This window comes from Temnothorax nylanderi, unplaced genomic scaffold, assembly GCF_030848795.1.
Source record: "Temnothorax nylanderi isolate EJ_2023f unplaced genomic scaffold, tnyl_v1.0 TNYL_tig0131_pilon, whole genome shotgun sequence".
In the NCBI taxonomy this organism is placed as follows: Eukaryota; Metazoa; Arthropoda; class Insecta; order Hymenoptera; family Formicidae; genus Temnothorax; species Temnothorax nylanderi.
In genome coordinates, this window is record NW_027249193.1 from 271290 (window position 1) to 283514 (window position 12225).

At 36.0% G+C, this 12225-nt stretch overlaps 1 protein-coding gene across 1 annotated transcript; it reads right to left on the minus strand.

Moving 5' to 3' along the window:
• Nucleotides 1-5851: 5851 nt before the first annotated feature.
• Nucleotides 5852-8694, minus strand: LOC139776876 (T-box transcription factor mls-1-like). The gene has a single exon (XM_071713881.1). It carries the CDS (start codon nt 8644-8646, stop codon nt 7726-7728), a length of 921 nt encoding a protein of 306 aa, XP_071569982.1. The 5' UTR covers nt 8647-8694; the 3' UTR covers nt 5852-7725.
• Between the last annotated feature and the right edge of the window lie 3531 nt (nt 8695-12225).

Consider the following 12225-nt stretch of genomic DNA (forward strand, 5'->3'; position numbering starts at 1 on the left):
CACTCGGGTCGATAGTCAAAACATTAAGAATATATATAAAACCACGTTGAAGTATAATGGTGCAAATAAAAAAAGTGTGCAAGTAGAAACTTGCACATTGCTTCCTCATAGTTCTTAAGTGTGCAAGTAGAAACTTGCACATTGCTTCCTCATAGTTCTTAAGTGTGCAAGTAGAAACTTGCACATTGCTTCCTCATAGTTCTTAAGTGTGCAAGTAGAAACTTGCACATTACTTCCTCATAGTTCTTAAGTGTGCAAGTAGAAACTCGCACATTGCTTACTTATAGTTCTTAAGTGTGCAAGTAGAAACTTGCACATTGCTTACTTATAGTTCTTAAGTGTGCAAGTAGAAACCTGCATATTGCTTTAGTTTTTAAGTGGGCAAGTAGAAACTTGCACATTAGTTCCTCACAATTTTTAAGTATGTAAATTATTTTTAAGTGTGCAAGTAGAAACCTGCACATTGCTTCCTTATAGTTTTTAAGTGTGCAAGTAGAAACCTTCGCTCACAAAGCTTCTCTATGAGGAAACTTGTATTTTATTCAATGTACAATTATATTATTAGTATTTATTTTTGGCGGAAGTTAGAGCAACCACGGACATTTTTAAAAAAATTCAAAATTTTTTTAAAAAAGAACCCTTTTACCGATCATCGCCAAATTCAATACCAACCTTTCTTGAATGATACTCTATCGATTAAAAAAAAAAACAGCCCGATATTTCAATATTTACGGAAGTTAGAGCAACCACGGACATTTCTAAAAAAATTCAAAATTTTTTTAAAAAAGAACCCTTTTACCGATTATCGCCAAATTCAATACCAACCTTCCTTGAATGATACTCTATCGATTAAAAAAAAAAACAGCCCGATATCTCAATATTTGCGGAAGTTAGAGCAACCACGGACATTTCTAAAAAAATTCAAATTTTTTTTAAAAAAGAACCCCTTTACCGATCGTCGCCAAATTCAATACCAACCTTCCTTGAATGATACTCTATCGATTAAAAAAAAAACAGCTCGATATCTCAATATTTGCGGAAATTAGAGCAACCACAACATCAAATGTGCACATACATACATACATACATACACACACACATACAGACATTTTTTTAAGGCGATATTTCGACGTTTTACAACAATCTAAACATATTGGCAGAAAAAACTCAAAAACCAATCTCTTCGTTGGTTTCTTCTACCCCTATTTCATATATAATTTTTTTAAATTTGGTTGACTAAACCCAACTTAAACGCAATCGAAAGTTCATATACGAAATTCATGAAAACAAAGCTTCCTCTATTGCTTCCTCATATTTCGGTTTGTAGCAAGCACTTCAAAAAATCAGACTTTATTTACAAAATATACGGAAGTTATGTTAAAAGATATCAAACCAGGAGTTTGTCCATCACTACAAAGCACTGAATCTGCGCCGAGTACTTCTAGATTAACAGATATGAGTGATGCTAATTTTCATGAGCCTATGCAATGTGAAAGTGGAATAGAAACATTCGATCAAATGAAACCGCCTGAACGAGAAACAGGAATAACAAACTTTAATTCGGAACTTACACCGAGTTCTTTTAAATCAAGGGAAGACGAAGATTTTGATGACATTATGCTATTTGATGAAAGCCAAATAGATATATTCTAAAAAATATCTACATCAGTTGCGTTAATCGGAAAACGCGAAATATATAGGTGATACCTAATAACAAGTAATACCTAACAACAAGCAGAGGACTTCCGGTGGAGCGGGCGTGACGGGTGGACGGTTTGAGCGGAGCAGGGAAAGTCGAAAGTTTGTACGGAATAGGACTTAGGCGAATATTGAAAGATAGGATTGTACAGGGTTGGGTACGTCCCTTTAAAACGCCCTTTAAGACCCCTTGGGGGTAAATAAAGTACCTATTCAATTAAAAAAAAAAAACTTCATACATATCTCTTTGCTTATGTAGAAAACAAAAAAGTGGAAAAAGAAGCAAGAGAAAAGTATTCGAAGACAACTTTCTCTTATGATTTGGTCCGTCCTCTGTGTCGAGACAAAAGGAAACCACGTTGCTTATGGGTATGTCTAATTTGATTAATCGCAGTTTTAAAGCTCAATACATTCACGCAGAATGTACATCAATGCGTATTATCTGTAACAATATTCTTGTATTTCGAATACATTTCTCAGAGTTGAATGCAAAAATAATAATATTTTTCAACCGCATGAAAGTTATTTAAATAATGAATATTCGGTGAAATAGGACAACGTAAATTTAGTGTTTTATTTTATTTTACAGACAGTAATTAAAAAAGGATCTGAAAAATCATTTCCTTCCCTGTCGGAAAGATACATGATCTCGAGCAATACAATCATCTCAGCATTGGATCAGATAAGAGAACATATTAGGATAACACCATGTGTCGAGGTATAATAAATACCACCTCTTATATATATTGTATATATATATATATATATATCAAAATTATATGTATACATATGTACTATATTATTGCGAAAAAAACCGACCAAATCATTACTTTAAAATAATCTCTTATTTTGTATTACTCTGTAGTCTATTGCATGTAATTTATTTTATAGTTTACAGTTAAATTTATTTCAAGTCAACTTAATATGCAAAATTGATATTACATTTTTACATTTCATATTTTTGTACATTTCCGTACATTTAAATTCTATGAACTATTAAATGTTGTAATTATTGGTGTTATAAGGAATTTGACATTTAAATATTTATACATATATGTATATATATATATATATATATATATATATATATATATATGTACTTGGATATTAGCGAACCATATATGTCGTAGTAGGCGCCTCTGATTCTTTTTCTATCAAAAAGAACTTACATGCATGATATTTGACTAAGTCGATCATCTATCGACTTTTAGATATACTGATTTATCATTTAACTTGACATTAAAGTGATTGTCAATATCGCTAATTATTTTAAAATTAATTAAGTTTGGTTTTAAATCCTATCGGCATTTTCTCTAATTTGAACAAATATACAATTGATAGTGGAGTGTACATGTATTTTCCTAGCATGTGATACATATTAATGAATTAAAAATGATACGCTCACAAAAATTATTTTTATTAATTTTGCTATCTTAGCGTTCGCCATCTACAGAAAAAGCGACGAACGCGTTACTACGTGGCGCACTATATTTCAAGAAGATGCGGACTTAAAATATCGTATACATTTTTCCCCCAAATCGTAATTTTTATGCTTGTGTCATATAACTTTGAATATATTAGTGAATAAAGCATAGATATTAACAAGATTAAACCGTTCAGGATGCGCAAGATTTAAATAGTACATAGATAAATAAATAGATAGATAAAGAGAGAAATTGAGAGAGAAAAAGCGAAAGAGCAAGATCGAACAATTTGTGTGTTCGGAAATATGGTCTTTTAAATATAATCTCTGTTTCTGTTTTTTTTTATCAGCGCGTCCGAAAACTTCAACGTTAGATTTTGATATTAAAGTACATGTTAAATAAAATTGGACAATTTATTCGTCTTTTTGTCACAACCCTTTAACATATATTGAAATAATGCGTTACATTTTTTTTTTTTAAATAATTATTGGGATTAATTTAGTTTCTTATGTCCAAAAATTGCATACAAATATGCATAAGGGACTAAAATTTATAAATATAAAAACTGACATATCCATATTGAAACACTTCGTAAGAGTTTGAAACAACTTCAAATTAAATTAATTCAAATTTCTTTTCCACACTATATACAAGGAGACAAGTAAAATCACAGAAATTTGGACAAATATATTAACTGACGGAAAAATTTAACATGTATGAGAAATATTTATACACATAAATGAGAAATACGAAAACAAAATTCAAGTCTAAAAATATCTGAAATAAAAATCATAAAATGCAAGAAAATGCAGAAATAAGTAACTCTGCTATGTACCCACTGGGTGTGTGAAGTTCGCACTCCTACTTTAAAATTTTTTAGTTCTGATTAGAGTTCCAGTTTCTTTTCGAAGAGTATAAGAGTATTTTTATGTTTATAAAAAGAGTTCCGGCGATTAACACTTTGAAAAAGGCATTTAAAAAATGGAATGCTAACTTCACACCCAACTTTAAGACCGAATAGTTCTGAATAGCTCATCTGAAGCATTTTGACGAGTACTAGAGTTCTTGATAAAAGAAAAATTTTTTTAATTTTTTTCAAAAAACAAAAAAAAATAGAAAAGTTTAATTTAAAGTTAGAATAGTTCTAAGTAGCTCATTTGATTCCTTTCGAAAAGTTCTAGAGTTCCTAATAAGTAAAAAATTGCAAAACCTTAGAATTGTTTTAAAAAATTATCATCAAAACACAAATGACATTTACGGCAGACCTTCGAAATCGAATATCTTCTTAAAACTCCCATCAAAACGTCTGCAACTCTACCACTAACTAGTGGCGATCCGGCCACTAGTTAAGAAGATATTCGAAGATGCAACGGATGAAATTCGACTAACAAGGGAACCTCGCGAACTGGAAAATTCTGATTTTAATGAAACTTTCCACACATGTAGGGGGAGTAAAAAGATGAATTTAGATATTTTTTGTAACTGCCCAAAAACAGTTTTAAGGGGTGAAACCACTGCTCATATGTAGAGCGGTTTTTTGCTTTTCTCAATATATTTCGAAAAATATTTGAGATATCAAAAAATGTTTCAAATAAAAGTTTTATAGTAAAAACATCTTTATTCAACCACATTAATAAAATTTCAAAAAAAAATTTTTTTTTAATTTTTAATCGAAATTTTGTTTAAAAAATTATTTTCAAAAAATATTATTAATGTTGTCAAATAGAGGAGATTTTACTGTAAAACTTTTATAAGAAACATTTTTTGATATCTCAAATATTTTTCGAGATATATCGAGAAAAGCAAAAAACCGCTCTACATATAAGCAGTGGTTTCACCCCTTAAAACCGTTTTTGGGCAGCTACAAAAAATATCTAAATTCATCTTTTTACTCTCCCTACATGTGTGGAAAGTTTCATTTAAATCAGAATTTTCCAGTTCGCGAGGTTCCTTTGTAAGCCCCGTTTCACACGTATCCGATATTGGACTACTGACGCCGGGTATCCGATCACGAAGTGTATGGATTAATATGGGAGCATTTACACGTTTGTCCGATAACCGATTTGTGAAAACAAAGAAAATCGATCGGATACCTGGCATCGGTAGTCCGGTGCCGGATACCTACATGTGAAACGAGTCTAAATCTTTCTGTCCGTAAACGGTACGGGCACGGCACGGTTATGTCTAAATCGACCTTAAATCGGAGATACATTCACGGAGAGAGTTTGTCATACGAGTAATATTAATATAAATCTCGCAGTATCGATATATACGCGTATAATCGATTAAAGATGCAACGATAAGATTATCGTAAACAATATCAACGAGTAAAACGCATAATTTAATGCATCGAGTACAGACATTCATGGCGTATTAAAAAGTTGAAGAAAGTTACGTGCAACGTGCGCAACTTTCTTTCATTTAAAAAAGAAATGTATAATTTTATGAAATAATGAGAAATTCTTTTTCTATACGGCTAATTTACAGCAAATCCAAGTGTGTTGTTTTAACTAAAGCTCTTCTTACACATTTTTTTGTCGTTTTGAATGATGCCATTTAACACGGTTGAACATATTAATACGATTAAACGTGTGGATTTAACACGCAATAAAACATGTAAAACGAGCTTCAGTCAAATGTGTTATTTTTAAACGTTTATCCGTGTAGAAATAACACATTTGGATTTAAAGTGTATAATAAAACGGCTTGCAATTACAGTTCATTACAAAGTATTCTATACATACAATCATTAGTCTATATACTCTATATAAATCAAAAATGGTATAGTTATTATAATTGTCCCTACGCTATTAAATATCAAAAGATAAAATTTAAACCTAAATACCTTGATAAAATTTAAACCTAAATACCTTGAGTTAAATAACATTTTGTTCTTTTTAATTATCATGTGTCGAAATTTATTATTTTAACACAAATAATGTTATTTTAACTCCACTGACTAGTCTTAACTAGTCAAATTAATAATTAAATTAACCCTTTAGGGGCCACACATCGATCCCATTGGAGTAAAATGTTATAATTTATAAGATAGTCTTAAAAGACGTCCCCATGATAAAAGTTTTTTAGTTTCTTTTAGTTTTTAGTTTTTTGTTTTTTTGTTTTTTGTTTTTTTGTTTTTTGTTTTTTTTGTTTTTTGTTTTTTTGTTTTTTTTGTTTTTTTAAATGTACATAATTATGTACACAGGCCCGTAAAGGGTTAACGACATATTGAGTAGCAGAGATAGTCTTACTTCGCGTGGCCCTAATACTAGAAGCGAGTTCACGCCGGCGAAACTGGAAACGATCAGTTAGATTACGCGATCGGAGGCACTGTTGGCCGTGTACCAAACCCGCGGCCGACCGACCGGTCTCTCGCCGATCCGCGTTAAGTACGCAATCGCGTATACACGTACTCGTTCTTTCGGACCTACTACTGGTTATCACGCTGGCAACGGCGGCCTGCGCTCCCATCCGCGTTGCAAACAGCGGCAAGACTACTACCTTTTGTAAATTGTGGCAGAAAGGAACGCGAAAAAAATGGCGAATCCGTGTTAGAATCCGAAGATTCAAGTGGCCTGAAAACTACGCTGGTGCGAGCACTGTCGTATTGTATCGAAGGAGTCAGGCTGTCTTAAGCCATTGATTCTCTGCACGAGTCTCTTTGGGCCTGGGGTCAGAGTCAGTTACTGGTCTGGTGATGCAAATATATAGCCTCTCCCAGTCAAGTCATCGCCCACCTCCCAGTGGTCTCCCTGAACCGCTGCAATGGAGCTGTTCCGATTCAGTACGGCTCGGTCGCAAGATCTGATGTCGGCTGGCCAGCGCGTTCTGCAGTAACCAAGTGACGTCAATGGCGATCTGACTGCGCCTCTAAGAGCCTGTAGTAATACGGGCCCAAGTACCGCTGGTGAGTTGTGGAGCCAAGGAAGGGCACGGTTATCTGGGGAGCTCTCGGCTGTCAATCCGTTTGCTCTCCAACACGCAATAAATATGAAGAAGTTAAAAATGAATCTTCACGCCCGTGTTCTTGGATGGTCCGGACACTGCACGCACGATGCGAGATTGATGACTCGGTTAGTGCGGAGATACCCAGTGACTGCGTAGCTGGCTCCTCGAGAGTAGGCGCTAGTTATCGGGTATAGAAACGATTACGCCTCTTGACCCACGAGACTCATGCCACGAGTAGCCGTGGCCCCCAATAGCTTTCTTCTTTTTCTTCTTTGTAAATTTTATAGCACCTAATCCTCCTCAGGATCAGGATCACATAACGGCCAAGAACAAGTCAAAAATAATAAATGCAGACTCGAAAGATTCAATCCAAACTCGGCGCTGATTGCATCAACAATCTTCAAAAATTATTCAGGACAAAACACGTCCGAACATGTCCACGGTCTCGACGAGACTTGCTCCCAGTAGCCGTGTCAAATTAAAATAGAAATAAATAGTACTAAGTTATTTCGTGAATGGATATCCATCTGTGTCAAACGCAGTGCACGGGCACTGCGTTTCAAGCACGCTCGGCGCCGGGGATCGACTCGCAACGGTGGCGGGATTCGCGTCCGCTTCTCCCACGTTGCAAGGCCGGCCAACTTCGACTCCCGGGCTAAAGTAAAAAATAATCGCGTGCTTTAATGGGCTTGGAACCCTTAAGGGGGGGGTCGTTCGGCTGATTCGATTTCGAGTCGTAGGTCAATGAGACCCCTTCGTCGGGACTGGAATCCGATTGGGCCTGATGATCGATCGAATGATGCTTTCGCTTGAACCGTGACTGACCCATCTCGCGAAAACCCTTCGCGAATGGATTGTTATTGATTTTCAACTTCGTGATGTTCTCGTTTTGGTATGCCGTCACCGCGATAAATTCCTTGAAAGCGAATAACGCGGTTGAATGAGTAAAGAGCTCGTTGTAGTTCTTCGCATCGAAGCAACGGACTATCCAGATCCTAGAAACGTATTTGTGCATCGATGTTAATACCACGTTATTATTGGGGTCGTTGATGTTGTCCGTGAGCTTCAATTTATTGAAGCTGATCGGATTGTCCATCCAGTGACTCCCCGTTGCCGGACTCTCGAGATGCTTATAAATCCTATAGCCGAAGGGCTGTTGCGACTCTGCCGGCCCCGCAAAACTCCAGCCACCCATATTGCTGTTCTCGCCCCCGTTCTGGTATCCACAGTACTTGTGGCGGCGATCGGAGTCCGATGCTATCTCCATGAGGACATAATAATTCTCACGTTTCTCCAAACCGTTTACGTTTATTTGAACGGACGGGAACATGCGCCGACCGCTCTTGGTAATTATCATTTCTGTATTATTCTCGTAGAATTGCTGCCAGAGGTTTCGATTAAGCAGCTCCACGTTGACTCCGCGCAGCAATGGGGGTTGAAATACCCATTCGCTTGAATTCATCCTCTCACCTAATTTGCGTTGTAGAGCGATCGGTGACTGCGCGAAGAATGGCGATGCCAGTTGCATATTCAGTTCCAGTAGCATCAGTGCGTTGTTTGGATCCTGAAGAAACATCTCCGATGATCGACGTTTCTTCTCCGACACCGTCGGTGTAAGGTATAAGGCAAACACGGAAATGGTCAGAATGAACGTCGAAATCACGTGCAGTTGTAGAATGGAACTGAGACGACCGGTTCTCGCCAACCAGTGACCTACCACAAAACGGGATCAGTGCAATCCGCCGAAACTAGGCGAACTATATGTGTCGTCGGTCGTTCGGCGCCAACACATGAGACAACTATGTGTCCATGAACCTTTTGTCCTTTCTGCCGCGATTCACAAAAGGTAATATATAAGGTAACAAATAACATTTACATCATAATTTTAAATGCCATAATCACACTAATCTACTGAGCCAGTTAAAATAAATATTAATTCATTACGCGTTGTTAATCCATTTGTCGTAACTTTCTCTTTCTTTAACCCTTTAGGGGCCACACATCGATCCCGTTGGAGTAAAATGTTATAATTTATAAGGTAGTCTTAAAAGACGTCCCTGATGAAAGTTTTAGTTTTTTTTAGTTTTTTTTTTTAGTACATAATTATGTACACATAATTACATTAAGGGCCCCTAAAGGATTAAAAATGTTCAGATACTGTCTGTTCCTTTTCCGGGTAATCTTAGTAGAGACATCCTGCACTTCTTCAAGCTTCTCATATAATAGGTTGGGGAAAAAGAAATCCATTATTTTTTTTATGCAAATGGTTTAAAACTGTTTTGTAGTCGATCTTCAGCTCCTGGGCAATGCTACGACTGCTAACATGCCGGTCTACTTCGATCATTTCCATGATTTTATTGACATTCTCGACGACGGGCCTGTGCAAGGTGCATCTTTAACATCGAAATTACCGGAACGGAATCGACGAAACCAAAATTGCACGCGATTGGCTGTGACAGTATCGGGACCATAAACACCATTCACAATTTCAGCCGCCTGGCTTGCATTTTCGCCTTTATCGAAGCAAAATTGTAAAATTACCGAATTTTCTCTTTGTTGACGTCCATCTTTACGCGCTATAACTCACAACTGAATCGACCAATCACAAAACAGTTATAGAGTTTCTTTTAGTACGGAATGTCACTTTTCCAACGAGTATAAGTATAAACCTATGCGATTAATACATCACGTGATATATATCACTAGAGCGTCTAGCGAAAAAATAATGGATTACTTTTTCCCCAACCTAATATTATACATATTTGCCTTTCCGCTGAATCTCGATCAGTCGAACTCAAGATATTAAGATTCTCTAATGATTCGATAATATTCCAACAACGTTCAGACGAAGAAATTATTAGATTAATGTGTGTACAAATGGCAACAACTGGCTTCTTTTATGTACAATACATTTTACATTAGTGATATATATTAGCGATATTTAGACCCTGATAAAAATATGTGCACGGAAAGAACGGTTTTGCTGAAGTATCTAAAAATTTAGCTAAATATACAGATCAGAAAATAATTTTGTTACACCATTAAAATAATTACAGTAAGTTGCTGAAATATGATGATTCTGTAAAAAATTTTGACATTTTAGCAATCAGTTTAAGTTTTACATAATTATTTTGATGAACCAACAAAATTATTTTCAGATCTGTATATAGCTAAATTTTTAGATACTACGGGTACAAAATTCGGTTTTGTGAAGCGCAAACGAAAGCCAGAGACTTGCAGAGTTTCTTATTCACGCATCATGGAAATGCACGCCTTTAATCTACACATACGGAAAGAACGGTTTTCTGTTTGAAAATAATTTTGTTGCACCATTAAAATAATTATAGTAGATCACTGAAGTATGATGATAATGCTGTAAAAATTTTGATATTTTAGTAATCAGTTTGATTGTTTTACATAATTATTTTGATGATGCAACAAAATTATTTTCAGATCTGTATCTAGCTAAATTTTTTTATACTTCAGCAAAACCGTTTTTTCCGTGCACCATTCTTCTGTACACTCTTTACAAATATAGAAAGAGAATATCAAAAAATAAAAATGCGTTAAGTCATTACAATGTTAAATTTACGTAAAAATCCATGTACACGGAAAATCTCGAGATTTTTCTCTTTTTCTCTCTCTCTGCGGTAACGAAAACTCACGTTTTCACGCCAAATCGCGTGTTACGATATCGTATTAAAACTTATAATAAACGACTGTTTCGGCCGAACTTCAACCGATGACATAATGTGCGTCTTTAAATATCAAAAGAAAAATACATAATTATACTTAATGTATACAAAATAGAAAACAATAGACGTTTAGCTTGTACACGTAAGTGAATCTCGCGTATCATTAATGTATATATTATAAATGTGTACTTGGCGTCTTTTTTTGCCTTTTTTGAAAATTACATTTACGTGGTATCATTAACAAAACGATATCCGCTGTAATCTACTTTTCATTAAAAAGTACTCTTTTGTGAACTATTCATCATCATATACTGTAGGTACCAATAAATTCTAGATTTAGTAAAAACACAAGATAAATGCTATCATTTATCAAAACTCATTTAACCGATAAGCTTAAAGATGCAATTAATTATATGGATTTAATTTTAATTGTCATATACAAATTACCTAATTCTCTAATAAAAATTCGAACAACTAATTCCATTTAAAAATGATTAAATGTCTAATACAACATCTGAATTAGTAGAATATAAAATTTATCTTAATTTTGCATATAATAGAAAAAAGAAAATATTTTATTAATTATTTCTTTTTTGATTTCTCACTACTTCCGAGTTAGCTGATTATTTCGGCGGACTCGGAGTAATCTTCTCCCCCTATTGCTTCGAGTTAGCTGACTCGTCTGTGGACTCGGGGTAACACTTTCGTTGTTCCGGATTAGCCGATTTATCGGTGGACCCGGGATAATCTTTCTTTATTGTTTCGGGATTAGCCGATTTATCGGTGGACCCGGGATAATCTTTCTTTATTGTTTCGGGACTAGCCGATTTATCGGTGGACCCGGGATAATCTTTCTTTATTGTTTCGGGATTAGCCGATTTATCGGTGGACCCGGGATAATCTTTCTTTATTGTTTCGGGATTAGCCGATTTATCGGTGGACCCGGAATAAACCTTCTCCCTATTAATTTGAGTTAGCTGACTCGTCAGTGGACTCAAGGTATTCTTTTAATCTCCAAAACCCGAGGTGACTTCCCCGAAGTTAACGAACTTAATATTTAACAATCCACAAATTTGTAGTGGATTGGGCTGGTCCCACCCACAAGAGGTCGAAAAACGCCGCGAAACACGAGAGGAATCGGCAGAATAAGCGGGCGCGAAGGGAAGAACAAATTACCGCCGATCCTCCGCGTCTCGCCACTCCACCGCCTCCACCCGCTCACCCGGAGGAGCCGCCATCGCCGCCTCCCCCTAATTCGCCCTCTCGCTCCCTTTCATACCGCGTGATTCTCGATACTCCCGACTCCTCGCTCCTGTTCGAACCCTCCTGTTCGTCACAGGAGAATCGCCCCGTTATTACACTTTCTCGCCCTGTCGTCCTACCTTCTCGCCCTGCTACCGCACCTTTTCGCCCTGTTTGCCGCGTGGCCCCTTTCCGCGGGGTCCCAGTCAACCCAGATC

Bases quoted from the DNA above. Each gene is read 5' to 3' on its own strand.
- LOC139776876 (XM_071713881.1), bottom strand. From the start codon at position 8,646: ATGTTTCTTCAGGATCCAAACAACGCACTGATGCTACTGGAACTGAAT.